This window comes from Haemorhous mexicanus, chromosome Z (genome assembly GCF_027477595.1).
Source record: "Haemorhous mexicanus isolate bHaeMex1 chromosome Z, bHaeMex1.pri, whole genome shotgun sequence".
In the NCBI taxonomy this organism is placed as follows: Eukaryota; Metazoa; Chordata; class Aves; order Passeriformes; family Fringillidae; genus Haemorhous; species Haemorhous mexicanus.
Genome location: NC_082381.1, coordinates 69,808,203 through 69,832,778, shown reverse-complemented (window position 1 = coordinate 69,832,778; position 24,576 = coordinate 69,808,203). Strand labels below are relative to the sequence as shown.

Genomic DNA, 24,576 nt, shown 5'->3' with positions numbered 1-24,576 from the left:
TCTTTCCCATGAGATATGTTTGATAAAATGGTGTATTTTCTGTAATTGACTAATACCTGTACAACGAAATACAGAAACACAGTGGGTTGGAGATGCAGTTGAATATAGAGGAGTTAATATGTTTTGCTTTGTAGGACTGTTTCATTTTGAAGCTTCATACATTGCTGTATGTGTGAATTAAAAAATACCTCGACTTTTCACATTAGTTTTACAAGTGGTAGTGATTAGATAACAATTAGCATGCTCTATGAATTTGAAAAAAACGTTCTATATACATACTGGTATGTGTCAGAATTGATTACTTGTTTAAAAACCTGTCTTATCAGCTGAAAGTCAATGAAAGTCTGCCATGAAAATAAGTTTTTCCTGTTTTTCTCAGAGGATAAGATTTTTTTTATTGAATTTCTAATTTTACTAGACTAGTCTTTGATCATTAAGCCACTTAATTGTAATCTGAAATCTTCATGTTTTATTTCAGACAGCAGTCCTGAAACTCTTGAAGCACATAAGATAAAGACAGCTTTTTTCACATACCCAACACTAATGGAAATATGTAGGAGATTAGTCACTCACTATTTCCTGCTGACAAAGGAAGAATTGACTATGTGGGAAGAGGATCCAGAAAGCTTCAGTAAGAAACAGGCTATGTAGTTGGTAGTAGTGTAATTAGATATTTGTATAAGTGCTTCATATCCACGTTGTCTGTACAAATTGCCTGCTGCAGTATTGGCCATTTTATTTCCTGCAGTCTTCTTGGACATATATTCCTTCTACACATACTTTTTGTAATAAAATATTTCTTGGTAGTCTACGATACCCTCTCTCAACCTAACACTAAACTTTATTTGAACCATAGTTGAAATAATGCTTTTTTCTTTTCTTTGTGGAATAATAGCTGTAGAAGAGACTGGAGGAGATTCTTGGAAGTACAGTCTCAGAGTAAGTGTTCAATTTGAAAGAAACCTTTTAAACATTCCTGAATGCTATTCTCAATAGTTTTGTAACCAAGACAGATAATATTTGAAAAAAAAAATCCTTTTGTTTTTTCAGATTTAGTAAAATTTAACTTTGTTCTTTTTTCAGTATTCAAACTTGCTGAAATACATGGGAGTCTATACAATTCATATTTTAGGAGGGAGGGAATCCACCATTTGAATTATGTAGCATCTGGTTAAAGCCAGCAGAAGTTGTCTCTTTTCTTCAACTGATAACTAATGAAAACGCTTATGACTTTGTCAGTAGACATACTGAGTGAAGTTCTAGATGCATCTTTATTAGTTAATTAATTATTTTATTAGTTAATTTAATGTTCAGATCAGAAATATGCTGTCGTAGTGTATCTCCCAGTTGTAACTGCTGTGGTTTGCTTTGCAGAAAGATCTCAAAATTTATTTGCTGGATTACTTTTTATTTTAAAACTGAAAAACCCAGTATGGTGCACATAGTATATTCTGGTCATAAAATGGTGTTCTGTCCAAGTCCCTGGCCTAGAGCCACTAAGCCAATGCACCAACAACCTATGACATCCCTACAGTGTAGTCGCTGGTGGTACAGCACCAGCTGTTTCTCTCCACAGATTCATTGTTCTTCTGCCACAGAACTGGTTGATATAGATGCAGCCATCAACTCTTGCTAGAGTTAAGCACAAAGTATAGTAGAAAAAAAGTGGTATTTCTTAAAATATTAATTTTGCGTCTATATATTGTGTTCTAAATTGTGACTTTCAGTGCGAGGTATTCAGCACTTAAAATTTTAGCATAAAATGTATTTTACTTGCCTTTATTTTGATAGATTCTAACCAGATCTTTTAATTTTTCAGCCATGCATGGAAGTCCTTTTTATTGATATTTTTCATGAATATAATCAGACTCTTACCCCAGTTCTTTTAGAAATGGTTCACAGTCTACAAGGTAAGCTATTAAAAAAAATAAGGGAAGTATAAAATGTAGAATTGTTTACATTCATAACATATTCTTGCCAACTATTAAAAAATTAGACCTTGTAACATCTAATTTTATATAGTGCATTCACTCTGTATTTTTTTAAAGTACGTGTTAATATTCTAAAATTATTTCTAAACCTACCATAACGGAATGCATTGTGTTATCTAGGAGGAGGAAGTCCCAATGGGTCTTTGGTTTTTATTGTAACTATTCTAGATAATTGACAAATGTTGTGGCATTTCTAATTTTATGAGGTTTCAAGCTTTCTCAGGAGTGATCCACTCCCAAGCTTAATGAATTCTTTGGGTTGTTTTTAGTTGGGAACTTCCTGTTCAGATGTTGCAAGGCAGTTCATGCTGTGTCTCTGCCAAAATCTTGGGGGGAGAAAAAATTTTAAAAGAAAAACTTTAAGTTATGCTGTCATTTTGTAGAGTCTACATGACTTTCCAAATCTGAAGAATCTGCTTAAAAAATTTATGGGTTTTCTGTATGAAGACTGAATTATTCATAGGTTGAGGAGTGATTAATATTTTCTTTGTTTTACCTTATGGTTCTTTGCCCCTAAACTAAGCCAGGAAAGATAATAAGTGGGAGTGGGGCTTTTCCCCCTGTCAGTTCATCTCAGTTTGTTTCCCACAGATTTTTAGTTGAGTTAACAATATTTTTTATTTGAGCTTATCAGAAAGGATCATTACATTCTATGAAAATAAAATAAATACTCATTTTCTGAAAGTGGCTTCTGACTTCACAAAATCTGTTCATAAAGTACTTTGTGTACGTAGGTTTTGGGATGGCTTCAAAAAATACTCACTTTAAGGCACACATATATAAAAAATCAGGCAACTAGGTCTAGGACCCTTTTGGACATAGTACTGTGTGGTTGACAGTTGTCTGCAATTTGCAGGTTTTGAGTATTTTCATTTAAAATACTTGCTTCTGACTTACATGTATGTTGTTATTAAAAATGTTCGTCTCCAAAAAAGTAAGTCAGAAATAGGGTGTGAAAGTAGAAATTTGATTTTGATATAGTCACTGAACAAAGTATCAAAACTGAAATGAGTGAACATGTAAACTGAATAAAAGCAGTGAAAGCAGTCCTAATGCATGTCTTCCTTTCTTAAAACATTTAAGTGCAAAGTTGCTTGCATTCCTTGTTTAAGTGACACTTTTTTATTTGTTTTAACTTTGGCTTGTAGGATCTACCAATGTGGAAGATACCAACGCTATACTGATTAAAGATGCTGGTAAATTAAGTTTTACTTTATCTTTGAAGTAATAGAGCCACTTTTGTGTATGTGTTTTACTTCTTAAAAATTGCATGAGGAATTTGCAAGATCTTTTTAATTTTGGAAAAGTCATTTGGAAAGTGGCACCTAAATCCTAATTCTCCTTTCATTGATGTTGGCCTTCACTTTTAAAAATGTTTATGTAAAAAATACACTGCTTTTTGGCTTTTTTCTGAAACAGGCAATCTGTTTGTTTACTGTCCTATTCTTTCTGCTGTGCCAAGTAAATAACCTTCAGTATTTTCTGAAGAAAATAGAGATACTGTCCATTTTACAAGTGAAGAGATTTTATGGCAAAAGAAAATAAATGTTTCTAATGGAACCATCCTTGATGATAGAATAAGATCCTCATTGTTCTTTTGGGTTCTAGCTAATTTTAAGAATCTAACCTTTCTTCCACAGTGTCTTTCTTTTACTAATAATTTGCACTAGAGTTCCTTTCACCGTGACCTGATAAAACTATCTAAAGAAAGATGCTTTAGTTTTGTTTTCTTTATTATGTTCAGGTTACAAAAATGTGGTTTGAATATTAAATTAATCTGATTTTTTAATATTAAAAAGTTAATATTGAAGTAAACAATAAGCATAACTATCATTTTTCCCTAGTGTATAATGCGGTTGGACTGGCTGCTTATGAACTATTTGATAGTGTGGATTTTGATCAATGGTTTAAAAATCAGCTATTAGCAGAACTACAGGTTTCTCATGACAGGTAAACACTTTGATTTTTTTTTTTATGCCTTCATCATTTAAATGCAAACTGTTGATACAAATCTGATAAGACGACATGCCTAATAATTGCTGAGCTGAAAAATACTTAACCTTAAAACATATCCACTAAATGAGGAGAGATGTGAAGTGCATACAGATTACTGATAGCAGTCACAGAAGTGACAGTGTTCTTGACAGTTCACGTTTAAATTAGTATGTGGTGAATACTTCAGGGTTCTGTAGAAGTACATTGTCTGTCTTCTTGCATATGTTAGAGTTGACTAAACCTTCTCAGGATAACCACTTTTACTTGTTTAAAAAAAGGTATTTAGGCCTCCAGAGACCCTGGAATCCTCTGGGCAACAAAGTCCAACTGAAGTCTGTGAAAATCGTCCCTGTAAAATGGTAGTTTAGCCAAGATAGTGATTTGTTCTTCTTTTTAAGTTTAAATACAAGCCCTCTGTAATTCTCTTGAGTTAATTTTGCTGCAATAAAGAGGGGATATAAGGGTTTGGGTTGTGTTGTAAAGTGTGGGTGATTGCAGCTTCTTCTATATGAAGAATTTTATACAGTCAATCTGCTGTGGTGTTTCCTTCTCGCCAAGGTCACCCTCACTTGTATGGCCTTCACACGAGTACCTCCTATTGTTCAGTGGATATCATGGGGTATTTTGAAAGATTGTTTTTGGCATCTCAGTACAGACTGAGCTGTCGCTCTTTGTAACTGTCTGGAAGACACTGTTCCTCCCTTTCCCTCAAGCTCAGTCCCCAGGGGAAGGACAGTGACCACTATTGTGCATGCTAATCCTTATCAGACAAGCTGTATGCCCTATTTTTCTCAACACAGTCATCAGCAGTGACCCGAATGTCCTTTGAAGACTGTTACTGTGTTTTTCTCGTACATTTGCAATTCATCTTAGCAGTGGCAATTTTTATGTGAAACATAAACTAATTTGTTTCCTTATACCCTTAGGAGCTACTATAAATTGTAAATCATTTTCCATAATTGTAAATCATTTTCCATAATGGGTTGCTAGTCAGCTCTTTTATTTCTAAATGTTCTATTTACAGAGTTCAGTTTCCTGTAGAGTTTAACTTAAAATATTAAAATGCTTTTTTCCACTACAATAAACTTTAAAAAAATTAATTACTTATTTTTGGATGTATAACCTTATGTTAGTTTCAAAGAATGATTGCCACAGTTGTTTACTTGCTGTCTCCTAATGCTTTTATTCTTCTCATTAGACTTTTTTTAACTAAGATTTACTTACTATTTTCAAGTTGCCAAATACTCTAATGATTAGGCTAAATGTCAGAAGAGCAGGAAAAAATGGAAGATCTTGTGTAAGATTGTTCATTTGCTGTTGAGCTCCTCCAGCAGCAGTCTCTAAATAAAGTTGCCATGATCTTAGAAGCCCATGCTGGCTATAGCATTTTTATGTATTCACCCATATAGCATAAGTAAAACTGACAAATTTTGTGGCGTTGATACAGTTGTATTACAGTCAGGAAGACACCTGATTTAACCATTTGGTTGGCATTTGTGATATCCCAGGATGAAGTTCCTGTGGGGACAAAAGTTTGCAGTAGAAGTTGTCTGGAATTTTGAAGCCCTGTTTACTTTAACAGCTTTTACTGCCTTCATCATAGGAGACCACCATGGCAATAAGGGAAGGCAGTGTTAATGGCTTGAATGTGCTGCTGCTTTAACAGCAGCTTTGGGAATACATCTGCAGTTCAGATTGAGTGGGTTGAAGGGTATCCTCTGCTGTCCTAGAGAATGTCCTGTGGTTACCAGTCTGCTTGTTCAGAACTGGTTGATGTTTGGAAACACAAACCCATGTGTTGTCAACAGTGAGCGTAGAGTTTGCAATGTTCTGTTTTCTCTGAATCTTTCCTTACCTCTTGTTATTAAGCCCGTTAACCATGACCACAGTAATAGAAGAATTATGGAATTAAAAAAAAAAGTGCTAAAAGATATTTAGAAATAGTGCACTGCCATGATTCTTAGTTTTGTACTGATTAATGAGAAACTTTTCCGTAACATGAAAGTATGTTACTGAATACCTTTTTTTTTTTTTTTTTTTGCAATTGCTCATTTGTAAAGCAACATTTCCTCCTGAGAGAGAAAGTAAAGTACTTTTTACTTGAATACTTGATGCAGTTCAGACTGCTTAAAGGTGCTGTCCTATGACTAATGCAGCAGAGGTTGCCTTATTTTGGAATATGATCACTTTTCCTATGTGAGCTTTAGGTCCACCAGGCTTAGTGGTGGACCTGCGCTCAGTCACTGTGTGCCCTTTTTGTAAAAGCTAATCTTCTGGAAAAAAGCTAAAAAAAAAAAAGCTAAGCTTTTCCCAGAAACAGTGAATGTAGAAAAAGTAGGATCTCAAAAATGAGCACCTATGAGAAACTTCAATATTAAAAAATAAACCCAGAAAAAAACACCAAAAAACCCAAACAAAAAAAAAAAAACTCAACCCAGACAAAACCCAAATACACCTACCCCAAAAAATCTCAAAAACATGCGGTATTTTCTCTACCATGGAGAGGAGAGAAATAATATAGAGATGCAGAGGTAGGATATATGTTTTGAACAGCAGATACGACCAGACCTGAAAACCTTAGCTGTCAGCACAGTTATGTACTTACATCATATAATTTAAAACTTTTCTTTATGTGATAGTGGTCTGTATAAAAAAATACATATATATATATATATATATATAAAACTCAATAAAATCACTTAGTTTTTTAAGTACTCTGATGCTTACAAGATAATGCGTCAGATACGGGCCTTCTAAGAGTAAAAAAAGTTGTATTATCACAGCTTCTTGAACAAAACAAAGGGTGCATTAATAAGGCAATGTTTTGTGTGAATCCTGCTTCAGCATGCATTATTTATCCTTCACTGCCACTCAGTAAACATAAAGCAACACTGGACTGTTATTCCTCATTCGATATGTCTTCCAGCCTAATGAATTGCTTTATATATGCCATTTCCACAACTTTTATGTTCTCTGAAGATGTTCTTTTTTGGTGTTTGTAGTCTTATAGTTGTGGGACTGTTTAATGAAACACACTTATTAAATGTAGAGAAACCTCAATAACTTCAGTTTAAATGGCTTTTTGATGGCTTACAAGGCAGTAATTCTTCAAATGAAAAACACATTTATGATAACAATATATTAGCTAAAATTCTCTAAATATGGTTCATCTTTCTTAACATTATACGTCTCTAAGTTAAACATACAAATGAGTTTAAATGAGTTTTTGATCAGGAGAGAAAAATAGCAGCTCTGTGAAATGCTTTTCTCAATCATTGTTCTGGTTTGTTCTTCCTATCAAGTCTAAAGCTGTTTGATTTGTGCCCTTGTGGCACTAGTGCAAGATTAGATAATGTCTGTTCTTAGAATAGTTGTAGACTGATGAAGTGGACTACTCTGACAGTTGCTGTAGTGCAGTCCTTATGTTTGCATTTTTAAATTGTATCTGACTTAAAATTTTTGAGCATAAACAGAATATCAAGGGAATTGCTGGGAACTATAATGAAAGGAGTAGATACCATGCAATAGTAAGTGTAACATTTATTTTTATTTTTCTAATTGGTGTGCTGCATGCAGAATGAACTGTATCTCTAGAGAGACATTCAAAATTCAGTCATTTAGGATGAAAGTTATCTTTTTCAGACTAAGCTGTTTTTTCCTGAGCCTTCTTGTGAAGAATTTTAATGGAAAGTTCAGTTTTTGCACTGTAGTTGATCTTAAAAAACTCTTTTAATTGTTTTGGGCAATAATATTTTCATCATGATTCTTGGATTTCTTTTTCGTCAAAGGATTCTATAACAACTAGTGTAATGAGTTAACAAGTGCAATTTTTTTCCTCCTAATTTTAAAGGTATAAACCAATACGCAGACGAGTAATATGGCTGATTGGACAGTGGATTTCTGTAAAATTCAAATCAGACTTGAGACCTGTTTTATATGAAGCAATTTGTAACTTGCTTCAAGACCGTGACTTAGTGGTAAGCATAAATAACTAATTTTTTGGACTACACGTTTGTTGTAACCCCAGATGAAACAGAAATACCTCACTTTGTGTACACTTGGTTGAGAATTTCATGACGTCATGCCTTAAAGTCAGTTGTGTCTTGCAAAATGTAAACCATTCAGAAGATGTGGTGATGTGTAATTGTGGATATACTGGACAGTAATGTCAAATACATTAAATGAGGCTTGAAAATGTTCAATAAGTGATGACTTTGATGGGAAAATGAATTCCAAGAGCAACAATCTGGTTTTCATAGGAATAAAATTATGAAATGTCTTATGTGATTTATAAAGTAATGTAGATAGAACTGAGTTATTCTTTAACTAGTCCCATTACTATACAGCATTGATCAAGTGAGTTTGCACATTACACCAAGCAGCGTGGGTTATTGATCTGCTACAGGGCAGGGAGGCTCTGCAGAGGGATGTGGGCAGGCTGGATCATGGCTGAGGCCAATGGTGTGAGGTTCAACAAGGCCCAGTGCTGGGTCCTACCCTTGGTCTCAACAGCCCCAGGCAGTGCCACAGGCTGGGGCAGAGTGGCTGGAAAGGAGCTGGGGGTGCTGGTGACAGCAGCTGAACATGAGCCAGGGTGTGCCCAGGTGGCCAAGAAGGCCAATGGCATCCTGGCCTGGATCAGCCATGGTGTGGCCAGCAGGGCCAGGGCAGGGATTGTCCCCAGTACTGGGCACTGCTGAGGGCACACCTCGAGTGCTGTGTCCAGCTCTGGGCCCTCCCTGCAAGAAAGGCACTGAGGAGCTGGAGAGAGTCCAGAGAAGGGCAGTGGAGCTGGGGCAGGTCTGGGGCACAAGTCCTGTGAGGAGTTTTTGAGAGAGCTGAGAGTGTTTATCCTGGAGAAAAGGAGGCTCAGGGATGACCTTATCACTCCCTACAAGTGCTGGAAAGGAGATTGTGGTCCATGTCTTCTCCCAGACAACCAGTGACAGGACAAGAAGAATTGGCCTTGAGCTGCATCAAGTGAGGTTCAGGTTGGACATAAGGAAAAATTTCTTCACTGAAAGAGTTGGCAAGCAACTGGTGGAGTCACCTAGAAATGTTCAATAATATGTGGATATGGCAGTTGGTGACATGGTTTAGTGATGGTGGTGCTGGTTTGGTGGTTTGACTAGATGATTTTAAAGGTCTTTTACATCCATAATGATTCTGTGATTCTGTGGTTATTAAGGCATTAAAGCTACCTGCTAACAGGAAATGGTAAATGGCATTGGTTGTTAAACTGTTAAGTGCAAATCTGTAGTTTTAAGCTACAACTTCAGTTTACCAGCAGGTGAGATGAAGTTGAGATGCTGGTTTTGCTATTGTTTATTTTATTTTTGTTTTTAAATAAACTGGGCTACCAGCCCACAAAAAAACCCCAAACAAACAATAAATGAACTTTGCTAGTTTAGTAGATAGATATAAATTAGCAATTGCCAGTCATAACAATAATTTCTGTGATTCCTAAAGACACCTTTTGCAGACCAGAGTGTGTTTCTCTGTCAGCTGTTTATATTTATTACTTTCTAAGACATTTCTAAGCATCTACAGGAAGAACAGTAACTTGAGTTTATTCGATTCTGTGCTTCTTGCCTCTGTGAGATAATTCCAAGTAAAACTGCTCCTCTGTTGCAAGAGTTTTTATCACAGTCTAGATGGATATCTTCTTGTTTAATTACTTCTTGTCCTTGAAGGTTTTGCCTGAGTAGCTTTTTCAATTTCTACCACTTTAGCAATGACAAATAAAATGTAAAGGATACTAAAATGAAAGTGAATTAAAATGAGCTATAACTACATTTTTTAGAGGATGATAGAACACAGAGAGTGATTCAATTGCTGAAACATCACATCATTTGATATTGTCAGACACTCTGTGGATAATCAGAATGTTTAATGGACGTATGCATGGTGCTTCTTGACTTTTCTCTTTCAGGTCCGTATTGAGACAGCTACAACACTGAAGTTAAATATCCTTATTTGCAAAGCTGTTTGATTAGTTCTTAATTCTGAGTTACTGGAAAACAGTCAATTTTAAACTTACTACAAAATTCTTCACATTTTATTTTTTGAGTGTCCATGAAATATTCGCTCATTTGAGTCTTGGTATCTATCATTATACTGTATTATTTTTCCTTAACGTCTGTTCACCTGTAGATGACTTCGAGTTCAGAACTGACCAGTTCTTACCGGTAGGAGCATTTATATATTCTGAAGAGTAGATAAATACAGAGGGAAAAGCAGGAAAAAATGTTTTCCAATTTAATTTTTAATTGCATTGTTTAGTAATTGATGTGTGTGCATGTTTGTATTGTGTGTTAAGTCTTCACAGACCCAAATATATACTCATACTGCTACTGTTAAGGTTGCTAATATGTAGATACATTTTAGTATTATGCTATTACAACCTCATAGCAGTGTGTTTAGAGCTTTATATACTGGGTGTTGCCAGATAGTGAGTTTCTTTATGATAAGAAAATATTAAATCTGTATCTAACAAATACCTCTCCACACCACTGTGGCTCTCCCTCATGCCTGTTTCATGCAGTACTTTCCAACCTGCTCCTTCTTAAAAATATTAAAATACAGCTTGTGGTTACAGTAATGCCTTAAAAAGGCACCGCTTTCTGGTTCTCCTGTATTTGTGCTCTTTACCACGGTCGTTACTATTTTCAGTTAGTAAACAGTGGAAAGAGATAAGTATGCCAAAGTTTTATTTTGATCACTCAGATTTAGCAGATGCGTTTCCTCATTTCATTTTGACTTCCATGTTAATTTCAACTCTCTTGAGAACAAACAAACCAAAATGCAGAGTGCCTCTAGACTGTAAACACTGGAATTTTCTAAGATGTCTTTTTCAGTTCAATATTTAACTTTTATCTACTGGCCCAAAAGCTGGATGACTGTACTTTTGGTTTGACTCTAACAAAGTCCTCCTTCTGGAGAGACAGCCTATTTTACCTGTGAAATCACATTTACACTTACCAAAACATGAAAATGGTATGCATTCAAACTGATCATGTTTAAACTGGTATGTAGGGGTAGATCTGAATTTTTTTACCTTGTTTAATCAATGATTGGGTAATGTGTTTTTTGCAAGTGAAAGAGTAACATTTTGCACACTTTGTAAGTGTTTTCAAAGTTATGGCTGTCTTAGAGTTTTAATCACATGGGAAAATTACCAGTTCATGTGACTAGTTATATTTTGCGTGGTCTAATCTATGGTTCTTTATTTTTCTTTTAGTACCTGGAGTCCATGTTTACACTGCTCTTTCAGCTACTTCAGGAAGTAACACAATGTGACACCAAAATGCATGTTCTTCATGTTTTGTCCTGTGTGATTGAAAGAGTCAATATGCAGGTATTTTTTAATATATATTTCAGTTTTAGCTTTGTCCTAAGAACATGGAGGAGGACTTGTTGTGGAAGGAAAATGTCATCAATTAATTGACTGGTTGTTGTTGTCAGAGATGCCTGCACTGTTGGCATTACTTGGTCCTCTTTTCAATTTCAATTTATCTTTTGTATAAAATGTTCACTTACTTTGCCTTAAGTTATGTAAGTAATGTATTTTTTGTATTGAATCAGCTTTTAGAGTATCAAAGGATTTCTATATCTTGTGGCATTTCTTGCAATTTTATTCTTTTGTGATTTATTCTAGTTGTCTCATATCTGAACAAATATTTTAATCTATTTTACATATTAGAAAAGGCATTTTTGGGGAAAAATGCTTTGCACTCATAGGGAGTGTGCAGCTGACTTTGTATTTTCTTGTTGATACTGATATGGGTCAGAATTGCCTCTACAGCACTTCCTTAACTGCATGACAGGTTTCAAATTCACATTATGAATTCTCAGTACTTTAGTGTTAAGTTATGTGCTTCAGGTTTTACACAAAGAATTTGAAGGTGGTTTTGCAGAATTAAACAGTGAATAATTGGCTCCTTTTGTCTCAGCTTTTGTTGTGGTGGGTTTGGTTTAGGTTTTTTTTTTCAGTATTACTGTATTAAGGACAGAGATAATGCATGCTTTTGAATTTATCTTGTCTTTCTATAAGTAATGCTGTCTGAGAGCCGGATGAAGCTTTCGTAATAGTCCCTTGTAGAAAAAGTCAACATGACAGCAGATTTCCTTGCAGTTTAGAGAAGCAGCATTAAGAACAAGTTGAGAAAGAACCCTTGAATATGTTTAGATTAATTCCTAATTAAATGCTTTCAAAGACAAATAGATTAATGTTTTAGTATTGAAGACCATAACAGAAAATAATATAGGCTAGGACAAATCTCTGAAAGTTACAAAGTCTAACTTCTGCTCAAAGGCTCAGTGACTCCAGAGGTTATTCAGTTGTTTGTTTGTGTTTTTGATGTTTTTGTTTTGGGTTTTTTAACGACTGTTTCTGCTTTTAAAGAATGCTGTTTAAGTATCCTGTCTAAGTTAAGAATGTACTAATATGAAAATACCTCTGCGTATCAAGCTTTATACATTTTTTGTGTCCTATTTACTCATAAGCTTGATTGCTATACACAAGTGTCACCATAAGTAATATGTGTGTTTCAAACTACTCTGCAGTCAGAAGTTACTTCAGCCACAGAGTAAAGAATACAGTGTTTTAGAAAGATTTAAGCAAACTCTGTGGTTTTACTGAGACAAAACCAGCTCCTATATTTCTCAGAAGCTATGCTTGGGATAAATTATTAGTCTTGTTTCACATATTAAGAAACCAGTTTGTGTTCTGAACTTCAGATACGACCATATGTGGGATGTTTGGTTCAGTATTTACCACTGCTTTGGAAGCAGAGTGAGGAGCACAATATGCTACGATGTGCCATTCTAACCACTCTAATCCATCTTGTCCAGGTAAGGAATCTGAGTCACACAAATATTGTCAGTACTTCCTACAGTTCTTTCTTAATGATGAAACAGCATGGGGTTATATTGCCTGCAGAATCTGTAGTATTAGCTACTTCTTTAATACAGACTGTAGGCCACACTACCTTCTCCAACCCCTACTGCATCTCAAAGAAAATGTAGTAGGACTAGCAGAGACCAAGAGAAGTGCTCCTGCGACAGTGTCTGTACAGGAACAGACTTAATATGCAGTCTTGAACTTGTGGAAATGCTTGACTTAAAAGGATGGTATTGCAGAGGTTAAAAGTGGAGAGAAAGTGAAAGGAAAATAACAAATATTATTATGAAAGGAGAAATAAAGGTTCTTTCCGAAGTGGCATAACTTAAAAGGAAGAGAAAATAGATTTTTATCATAAACAAATTGTGGAAATTCTTCTTTAATCCCCTGTGGAGACTAAAATATGAGTATTTTTTTACAAAAGGTGTATCTCTTGGTGTAGGTAGACACAAAAAGATGAGACAGATTTGTAGAAAAATCTTTTTCTTTTAAGGCAGGTTTGTTTAAGTAAGTAGATAAATGCTCAAACAAGCTGCAGTTTAAAAATATCAAATAATTTTAAGTTTTCCATTATCAAAATATAGGAATTATGCAAGCTCAGCATTCGACTAGCCTCAGTTCTCTTGAGTAGTAATATTATGAAACTTTGTAATGCTGTTCAGTAATTGGCAGTTGTTCCCACTTTACTCTTCATTGTTCACAAGTCTCATGGATCATTTAGAAACTGAATCACTGTCATCAGCCTGTGAATCTTTAGGTAGCTATGAAAACAAACCCTTCTCCTGAATATTAGAATATTTCAAATGATTTTGTAAATGATAAGAACCAAAGAGTAATTTTTTTCTTGACCTGTAGAACATTCAGCTTTTAGTTATTTGGTATTTGTTAAACCCATGACCTCTCCAAGAAAGAAAATGACCAATGAATGTTTTTAAGAATGTATGTTCTTTATATTTTTTTCTTGCAGGCTATTGGTAACTGGATTGTTTTCAAAAAAAAAAAATGTTCTCAAGACATGTTGAGAAAAAGCTTAGGAATATTGGACTATTTTATTGTTATATGAAATGGAAGCAAGTCCAACCTTTGATTTCTTGAATGCATGTTTACATGTGAATGTAACAGCAGCGTAGATATTTTCCATGCTATTTTTGAAATGCTTTATTTAAGGCTTTTGACATATTTTACATTTTTTACTTATTTTGTAGGGACTGGGAGCAGACAGCAAAAATCTCTACCCTTTTCTACTTCCAGTTATCCAGCTAAGTACAGATGTTTCTCAGCCTCCACATGTCTATCTTCTAGAAGATGGTTTAGAGCTGTGGTAAGAATGTTTTGTTTATTTTTCTATCCCCAGAAGAAAAAAAATGTTGTAAAAAGCTTTGAATATTAAATTTGATATGTTCTTGTTACCTTACCTTGACATCACCTATATCATACCTTTTCTCAGAAGACAGGAGTTTAGGAAATTTGTATACTGAGCTCTTTTTAGTTGTGTTTTGTCTATTATTCATTTTTGGCAGTTGATACTGAATATAACATTCTGTAGCAGGACAAAAGGTCTAGACTCACTATAATGTGTGTGTTAATTTAACAATTTGGTGTGCTTGACTTAGGGAGAGCAGTGAGCCAGTGAATCAGAGCTGGTTGCAGGAAGAGATGTCATAATTACAAGGATAAAATGTAGAAGTTACTTTCTGTATCTCAGACTGTTTGGTGACTGAAGTGACACTGTGCTCAGTTTGCCGTGAACCCGATTTATTTGTTTCTGGTGCAGCTGATGCTGTAAGAGGGGACCGAATACTGAAGAATAGGAATACATAGGGTTTGTCTTGAAATAGTGAGCCATTCCTTTGATCTGAATTATAAAAGAGGATTTCAGTTAGAAATATTTAACCTACAAATGCTCTGTTCATATACGCAGCAAAGCTAAGATTTATAATGCTGGTGGCAGCAAGTAAAAGTGCAAGAGTGTCTCAAAATATAGAATTGGGACCTTTTACATGTATCAGTTCAGAGCTTTTTTATCTTCTTAATGGTACTGATCTTGAGGTTGCTCTTCTGATGTCTATACAGAAGAATGATATTCTTACATGTCTTAGAGCATCAGAGAAATCCGGACAACTGGCAGGGACAGTTAGGACTGAGGGCTTCCTGAACCAAGAGCAGGAAAACAAATAAGATATTTCACATAACCAGACATGTTACTTAAATGTGGTAATCCCATGCCTAAGATCTAGGAGAAAATGGAATTTGTTGCTGGGGCTTTAAATGCAAGCTTAATTTATAACTACTGTTTTCAAATCTCAGGAATTTTAAATTGTTATAAACAATGTAAGATAATGCCTCATTTGGGACTTAAAAAAAATGTAAACATGTGAGCTGGTCCATCACAGCTTCTCCGTTTAGGTTTAGAACACATGTGTTGTCCTTGCACTGTAAACATCCCTCTCTACCCACCTACTCCAAATAACCTGGCTGGCTACTTAGACATTCTCACTGTTGCATTTCAGTGCTTATGTTGTCTTTATAAAAAGACAGTATCATGGTTTTTTTTGTTTTCCTACCTTGGCAAGCCCTGTGCCTATACTAATGAGTGTATTGTGAGGACTATTGCTCTGCTTTAAGTATGCTTCTGGGTAATTGTTACACTTTTTTGATAACATAGATGGATACTCAGAGTTAAAATATTTACATCTGTCAAAATAATTGCTCAATGTTACTCATACATCATCTGAAATATTTTGCTTGATCTGTTCTTAGGTTAGTGACGTTGGAGAATAGTCCATGTCTTACACCAGAACTCCTGAGAATATTTCAGAATATGTCTGCCCTTCTTGGTAAGTCTTTCACTAATAAAATTTCAGGGTTTTTTTCGTGCTGCTTGTTGTTCATGAACTAAGCAATGCTCGTGTGGTTGTAGGTACTAAGGGATCTTGCAGAATTGTAACAAAAATTGAGGAATAGGTTTTTATTGTCTTTCTCATATTTTTTAATATTTATGATCTACTTGCCTTTTTTTTTTTTAACCAAGTGGAGCTGGTGTGCATGAAAGATAAGACAAATTTCAGAGAAAGTTATAATTTCAGAGGTTATTTTAAGAAGTTTCTGAAATTGAGCACCAAATATGCCAAGTGTTACTGATATTAATTATATGGAATACTTGCCTGTTCTGCTTACAACTAGAATAAAGTTATTAGCTTTTCCCTTATCCAGTTAATAACAATGTAGGATGTTTTCAAACTGCCTAAATATGTCTATAAACATTTGGGTCAAGCACTGAAATGAAAAAACAGCAGTTTTTTGGCAAAATACAAACTTAGTAATGAGAAATAGGATTCAGTGCTTAGGAAATACTGATATTTCAAGTACTTTTGCTTCATAATTAAAGGGAGTGTAAAAAATTTGTGGTTTAATTTTGTTAGTATGTTTGTGTTTAGATCTTTAGCTGTGCTTTCGAGGTTTCAACACTAATACAGCAAATGGGTTCATTTTTTTAGAGAAATGTGTTCACAGATTTACAGAAGTTAGCTTTTTAATTGATAATTATTTTCAGGACTTAATATTTTATTCTTTTTCTACTGGTCAGTATAAAGTCATGATACGTAGGTGGATGATGTCTTCTGTTATTTTCCCTTGTACAAGGTCTCTAATGACAAAACTGCTCTGTTTAGTAGTAATGGCTTTATGGTTAAATACTCCACAGCTACCACTAAAATTCATTGGCTGCTGAGTCCTGATGACTGTTGTGATGATCCATAACTACAACCTCCCCTTCTGCCTTCTTGTTCTGTGTCAATCTGAGGTGGTGTCTGCTGCAGGAACCCTGCACTGCATGAATGGCTGTGATTTTCATGGTTTTTCACACTGCTAATCTGCTTGACTTAAATTCAGAAGTACTTGGTATTTGTGGCTTATTTGTTTGCTACTGATATTTTCCCCCCAGTCCTCACATGATACTTTTCAGAGTAGAGATGAGTAGAAATGGAAACCCTGGCATACTCTTAGAAAAGGTGGAGGTACTCTGGAATATTCTCCACTTGTAATGATTTCCTTGTTTTATGAATGGATCCTGGAGAATAGTGATGATCTCCTTTGGAAAAAAATACATTCTCGAGAAATTATTTATTCTGAAAAATGAAAGCTGCATGATGCTGGTAGAGTAAGTAGTACAGTTAAGCTGGGTAGGGTTTCCTTAGGATGAGCCTTCAAACATGCTTATATCAAACTTTTTTTTAATCAGTATTGGGAGTGAAACACAGTAGATGATGTGTAATCACCCTGTAGGCTTCTGTACTACTTCACTTCCTGAGCATATTTCTGAAAAACTGTTTCTGAGTGTCATGTTCGTCAAAAATTTTGATTGCTACAAAATGATGCACATTTTTCCACTTAGTGGAAACCATTCTGATATGCTCTTTGCTTACAAATCCAATCTGTTTACATCAGGAGAATCTGACTAGACAGCTTCCACATGACATAGCCATGGTGTTATGATGCTTAAATAGAGCTGGAATTTTGGTTTAATGCTAACCTTATTTTAAAACATGGTAGTTAGAAAGCAAGTACAGTGCCGCCATCTGTCACCCATCAGGGAGCTACTTCATTCAGGACACTTGAAAAAGAGCTTCTTCACTTAAATCAAGTGCAACAGTACAGTTTACCACGCAGCATCTTGCAAAAGAAAACATATTGATCACTGATGGTCAACAGTGCTAGTTAATTAAATAACTGCTCAGACTTAAACCTGTAGCAGAGTTTTTCTAGTACACCAGTAGCAATATTCAGCTGAAACTTCCAGCACATAAAGTCAGACTCTTCTGTCCTTCTTAGCATGGTGATGTAGTTGTCAGAACAAGGTGAGAAGTCAAAATTGCAAAGTCTTGTGTGCCTTAAGTGTCTGAGATAAGGCAAAAAAAAGATAATCTCTCCAAGACTGGTTTCAATTCAGTCCGAAGTCATCAAAGTAAAAGTCAAAGGATAGATGAGATGAAGGGAAGTTCTGAATGGGTAACTACCATGCTTATGTCTTGTGTTATAATGTGGAGAACTAGCAACAAGATGCTCCAGAAAATTAGTTCTTGAAAGTACCATATAAGGAATTATAACCTCCTGACCTTTGTTTTCTGCATTTATTTTTACTGAGTGGAATTACTGTGATATACAGGTAGTGTAACTATTTTGCTGGTGTGCTTAGCTTCTATATAAGCGTGTAAGTCATTCAGAAGATATGTCAGAGGTGAACGTGGGCAAAGTAGAAGAGCTGGAGGGGAGGGAAAGAAGAATTCATGTGTGAGATTTTTGAACTTGAAAGGGAAAGATATTTATATATATGTTTTGATTTTCCTTTTTAACTAATCTGAAAATAATATGTAGTTGTTCACTTCCAGATATAATTGTCGTTATGAAAATATCTTTTTGTACCCATTTCAGGATATTACTGTTGTTGAAAGTGGGACAAGTCAATTAGATTTGCCTTCAGGAGCAGAATGTTGCATTTGATATGAAGGCTTGATTTCACTTGCATAAGTGACCATAATCTTCAAAGATTATGGTGCTGTCACTGATGTACAATAATTACTCACAGCATAATTGTCATACTTGGTTTCCAGTTCAGCACTGCGGCTACTGTTTAAACTCTGTTGAAGAGGAATTGCACAGTCTCTTTAATACATCTCTTGCAATGTATTGAGTAATGTGGAATGGAGAAATGCATTAATTGTCTTAGGATGGAAGTGTTTCTGCGCTGAGGCTGCTTAAAATGGCAGTTGAATCTGATATAATTTCAGGCTGGGACTATGGTCACAATCTAGACATAACCTGTTCTGAGAAGCGTCAGGTTTAATGTGCATGTGCTGTATTTATAAAGGTACTGGCAAAAACCAGGTTACTGGAACTGGTCTAACTCCTCTGAGCCAAACAAATCTCAAAGGAGCATATTAATGAATTCAGAAAAATGTTTGATTCAGAAAATCCTGGCAAGAGAATTGATGTATAATTAGCTTCTAAATGTAGTTAGTTCTACCTGAGATCTTTCCAGAAAATTTTGCTAAACATTGAGCTGTGTTTGAGTGATGGAGATTCTGTCATTTCCATTGCATCTGTCATACCTGTTTTCATTTTGACCTAAAGTACAATTTTTGCTACACACATCTTACTACCTTTGATTAGTTATCACAAAATGGGGAGTTATGGAAAACTTAGTAGTACTTTGTGTTTATATGACCATTTATTTAGAATTTATCTACTTGCTTCAGTGTCTGAAACTTTAAATATTATTCTGTCTACTAAAGAGAGAAACACAAATGCAGACCTCTAAGTAGAACTCAATGTGTAACTCCAGTAATATGCTACTAAAACTAAACTCACAGATATCTTGGAATCTTTTGATGAGCATATTGGATTGATAGGTGACCTCTTTTCAAGTCAAGGGACAAAAATACTCATAATAAATGATTACAAGATATGACCTGTCTGAGTACTGACATATGAACATACGCATGAATGCAAAGCTGCCTTATGGCCATATCAAATGGAAGAACATTAATGTTCTACCCAGTGGGTGGGGTAAAAAAGAAAATCTGCTGAACCTCCCCAGAACTATACAGATGTTATAATGGAAAAGCAGCCATAGTCATGGTGATAACTGTTTTTGGTAGAAGTTTTAATATATAAATATCACTAGGTGTAAGCCACACTTTGATACAACTGCTTTCATCTAAGCCGTGGGAGGCACATGAAGTCTTAGCCAGATGCTTGTTCCATCTGGTAAAGGAATTTTATTTAAAAATCATGTTAAAATATTTTCCTGTTGCTTCTCCATAATAGTTTTTATTGGATATATTAAAGGTGATGGAACTGAGGTCCAATTCTTTTACCAAGAATAGTTTGTCTCCCAAACTGATTTTAAGGAAATTTATCCCTTTTAAGTTTTTTGGTCTTCTGTCTTTTTACACAATGTGGACTTTCTGCACTAGTATCAACATCCATATGAAACTTTGAAACTTTTTATTTTGCTGTGAGTTCTGCTTATACATGTTCCAGAGTGATTTTTTTTTTCCCCTTAAACAGTCTTACAGGTAGTGCCTGAGGGTATATCTTTTTCTCTCTTCAAGCTGCTGCTGTATATCTTCCTCTGTGTGTTTTTATCTCTTAGGCGGGTATGCTTTCTTTACTGAAATACTCAAGCTATGCCCTACAGCTCAGTGTGTGTCAGCTCAATGCCATTTGATGTGGAATCTGGGTCACAAGAGCAGAACTGCAATCTTTATTTCATTCTTTTTGCTCAGCATTTACTGACTCAGTGTGAGAGAGACCATTTATCTGTAATTGCGAGTCTCTAAAGTACGTTTCATTTATTCAGTCTTTAGTATCTTCTTAACCCAGTATTACATCCAAAACCTGACTTTGGTTTGTTTTTCGTATTTAGTTAGCATTGGCTTTTGAGGTCATAGGATTTCTTGTGCTTTCATTTGAGCATGAGAGCTGTCATCCCACATCTGTAATTGCCTCTGCAGAGAGAGAGAGCCTGATTGGCACTGGATCTAAGATCTTTTTTCTGTTTGTTGGCACCTGGCACTACAAGCTGTGAGAGGAAAAGACTTTCAGAAGGAAAACATCTTGGTTGTACTTCAGTTTAGTGATCAGGTTCTGAATTGTGATTTCTTTTTTTTTCCAGAGCTAAGTTCAGAAAATCTCAAAAATTGCTTTAAGATCATCAATGCTTATATTTTCTTATCTTCATCTGAATTTTTGCAGGTATGTTACCATTATATAAAGATCCTTATTGCCACCTCAATTCCTTACTGGCAAACTGTTTCTTCTCTTGTCTTGGAGCATACCATACACACAAACATTTATTCTCTTATTCGTGTATGTGTATACAAGCATACTGTTCTAATGTTAGCTCTGTATGGTGCACGGTGGACACTCAGATTTGAGAAATATTATTATTTAGAATTAATGCTTTGCAGATTGATTTAGTAGTTTGATATCTGAATGGTTCTATGTTGGGCAATAATAGTTACTCTTATTATCCTACCAGATTAAAATTATGAATATACATGCTAGCAGGAGTTGAACAAGATATTATGCCTTGTTGTCACACCTTCTTCATTAGAAAATTCTTTGAGATTGATTGTTTAGATGTCCTGCAATGTTAAAAATTCAACAAAATGGTTGGATTAGATTTTAATTAGTTTAGAATGATGAACATTGTAGCAGATACGATCTTTGAAGAGAAACTGGGTCTTTAGGCATATGAAAGCCCTAAGGAATTTGGTTTTGAAATATATACCAATATATAAAATGCATTGCATAATACCTTCTTTTTCATTTTATTTCAGATGTATGCTGCTGACTTATGTCGGTCATTTTGTGAACTTTTGAAGGACATAACTATTGAAGGTCAAGTTCAAGTTTTAAAGGTGGAGTATAATGAAAATAATATCCAGAGACTCAGCTCTGTACACATAATGTTTTCAAGTAGAATTTAGAACATGTAGAAGAAACCAATGTATTTACCAGAATTTGACATTGGAGTTAAACCATCAGTGGTGGTTTAACTACTTACTTGAAGTGAATATAGAGCAAACCTAGTCAGTGTAGAACAAACTTCTCCTATCTTTATTGAATGTTGTATGTATGTGGTCTCCATGAAATTCCTTTGTGATACTTCCATTTGTACCAGACACAGAGTTCAGTCTTTGTTTGCCTTTGGCATAAGTTGCTGCTGTAATGGCCATAGCTGCTTAAAGTTGCTAAAGTTTTTTCAAAGCACCAGAAATTTTTATTTTCACACAGCCTTAAAATGGTGTTGTGGAATTCATAAGCTTTTGAAATACTAATGACAGTAATTCGAATGTGTCTTTTGAAGAATTTCAGGAAATAAAGTTGGAGTATACCTTGAAATATAACTGAGTAGTAGTACAGTACTACAGTGTAGGTGTAGTACAGTACTATTAACATTTCCAGTGGTTGCTCTTACAGGGGGCTCTGTGTTGTTTATGAAAACTTGGACTTGAATTAATTTAATTGTAAATGTGATGGGGTATATAAATTGGATCCCAGCTGTCTCTTTGGGTGATTGCATAGCTGGTTCCAGAATCCAGGACAGAAAACAACTGGTGAATTTCATATTCTCCCCTGTTTGTAGTTACTTCTGTGAGGAGTTTAAGGCCTCTAGTTCTGAAATTTAAAATGTCAAATCCAGTCTATTCAGTGATATTATTTAAAGTCTGTAGTTGAGCAAATGTTTTATGCAGCAGTTTTAATCAGATTTCTAAAAATACTGCTAGTACAGAATCATTAATTTGCTTGGGTCCCAGTGTGGCCTTGCTGCAAGATTTGTCTAGTATACTTGGAACACTTTCGTAGTAATGCCGTCTTTATTCCAGAGGGATAACTGAGCTATCATCCTTGTAAATATTTTTAGAAAAAGCAAAAGTTTTGTCAGGCTTCACTATGCTGAATTGTTAAACAAAAAAACCCAAAATATAGATAAGCATTGGGAACAGAAGCACCCGGGGGTGTTCTATGAAATAGTTTCATTCAAACAGCTTTGGCTGGATTGTAAATAGACATTAGAGCAGTAATTAAATTAATAAGGTTGAAAAATACTAATTTGGACTGATAAGACAATTTGTTGCAAGATTGCTGAGGCTTGATGTGACTTGATTTTCTAATTATCTTGACACTGACAATACAAGGTTTTGTGCAAGGAATAAAGGGGATGACCAAAATTTCCAGTACCCAGAAAGATGAGTGGGGGAAAAGTTATGTTTATCTCTGTAAAGGTAAACATAATAAGCCTCTTTTATACATCTGCATAATAAAGGTCTACAAAATTGAGAGGCATTGAGAAAAGTCAACTGCTTAACACTTTACTCAGTGCAAAAAAGAGAGTATTAAATGAAACTATTGGGAGCAAGGTTCAAAATGGAGAAAAAATATTTAGGAGAGTTTGGTCAAGAGCACAGAAGACTTGGTCCTTGTTGAAATTCCTCTGAGGTGGAAGTAAATGGAGACTAAGTGTTTAGATGTGGTACATTTATGATACCTTTATGTGCTTTATAAACACATCAGTGTGTTTGTGCATGTGGCGTCACTTTCTTTACCTGGAAGAAGGAGTGGGGAGCCCTCAGCCCATAATTCTCACAGCCTCTTCACATCTCTCTTGGTACAAGGGTAGAGCACAAACATCTGGGCACAAGAAAAATGGAAGAAGGCAGGAAAACAAGTTACTTCAGGGAACAGCACATGGAGGGGAAAAGGGAGCTGAAAAACAAAGGGTAAAGAGTTATTGGGAACCAGAGCAAGGTACCCAGAATAGCACCTCTGAGAGCACACCTGCAAAGAGCTGGTATGTTCTAATCAGCGGTTTCTCAAAAATGACATGACAAAGCTATGGAAATACACCCTGAACTGCTGGTACTTCACCCTGCCAACCACCTCAATCTACTGCTTTTCCTGGAACCATAACAAAGTCCCTTTTTCCAAACCACCTTATCAACTTTGCCTGCAACATGGGGAGGCTTATGAGGTGCTTGGCTAGGTGGGTTTCGTTGGCCTGTCAGCTTTCACCAGGTGCATTTATGCAAATCAGGTTTGCAGAATATTTTACTAGAATATAGTTTCAGCAATCTGGGATTTGCTGGTATTTAATGGTAAGCATCCTGGTATATGTGTATATGTATAAACCAGTACACATGGGTTCAAAGCTTTGGTTAAGATTTACGAATGTACTTTGCTAATGGTCTAATTTGCTCTTGTTCTTAAGGTTGTAGAAAATGTCCTAAAAGTCAACCCTGTGTTGGGTCCTCAAATGTTTCAACCCCTTCTGCCATCAGTATTCAGGGGGATTATAGATGGGGAGGTAAGAGTTTCTTAACTACTCTCCACTTTTCCTTTGGAAAATGAAAGTACCTTCCATTATCTCCAGTTTTTTCATATTGGTGTTGTATTTTCTCTTGTTTTAAGAGCATCTGATCAATTGTTCACATCTAGTTTAAAAATCTTTAAAGGTAACACAGTTGCGCAAGAAAAAACAACCTGTCCAGCACTTGTTTTGTCATGTAGTGTTTGTTTGAATAAAATAGCACAAATTTAATTCTGCTGTTCCACCGTTCCTTAACTATTAACATTTTTAAGAGCTATAACATTAGGCCTAGTGTAACCCTTAGTTGGTGATGGAGTTTTTTGTTGGTTTTTTTTTAAAGACACATACTGTTCCTTTTTAATTGTACCTTGATGAGAGAAAAACAAACTGAAGCAGGAGAAGATCAACTTGATCTTCTTTTCCTAATTGGCTCATCTAATATGAAGAACTGAAGGGTGTGAGAATGATTTGTGTGAGATAGTCTTTAAGATTTTGCTGGCTTACATGTCATAACTTCTCTATTTTCTCTCTTTGATTTCAATAAACTTCTGTGTTGGATGAAAATGAGTAAAATCAAATATGCTTTAACTGTGTTGAACCTTTCAGTTTGTAGCAGAAATCAGTGGGTGGAATACTTCAAGCTTCTGGACTTCTTTGATCAAAACCTTTGCTTTTTTCTCGGTTGAAGACTTTCAAATGTCAATAAGTAGCTGCAGTTTCTGAGTGGAATAAGATTTCAAAGTTTAAGCCAAGTAATACTATATAGCAAAGTACTTTTTGCTGTTCAAAGCACAAAGATAGTGGATATTTAAAAT

General features: G+C 35.2%; 1 protein-coding gene across 10 annotated transcripts in view; it reads left to right on the top strand.

The window, feature by feature from the left end:
- The window catches only part of IPO11 (importin 11), a 78,432-nt gene that overhangs the window by 25,792 nt on the left and 28,064 nt on the right, over positions 1–24,576 (top strand). For all 10 annotated transcript variants that reach the window (XM_059836400.1, XM_059836393.1, XM_059836396.1 and 7 more), the window contains 15 exons: positions 479–631; positions 896–939; positions 1,820–1,910; positions 3,140–3,187; positions 3,836–3,941; positions 7,837–7,963; positions 9,919–9,952; positions 10,134–10,174; positions 11,227–11,343; positions 12,726–12,839; positions 14,094–14,209; positions 15,649–15,725; positions 20,564–20,643; positions 21,231–21,311; positions 23,663–23,758. In XM_059836400.1, the coding sequence (XP_059692383.1) occupies positions 479–631; positions 896–939; positions 1,820–1,910; positions 3,140–3,187; positions 3,836–3,941; positions 7,837–7,963; positions 9,919–9,952; positions 10,134–10,174; positions 11,227–11,343; positions 12,726–12,839; positions 14,094–14,209; positions 15,649–15,725; positions 20,564–20,643; positions 21,231–21,311; positions 23,663–23,758 (1,325 nt within the window). The remainder of the gene's footprint in view (positions 1–478; positions 632–895; positions 940–1,819; positions 1,911–3,139; positions 3,188–3,835; positions 3,942–7,836; positions 7,964–9,918; positions 9,953–10,133; positions 10,175–11,226; positions 11,344–12,725; positions 12,840–14,093; positions 14,210–15,648; positions 15,726–20,563; positions 20,644–21,230; positions 21,312–23,662; positions 23,759–24,576) is intronic.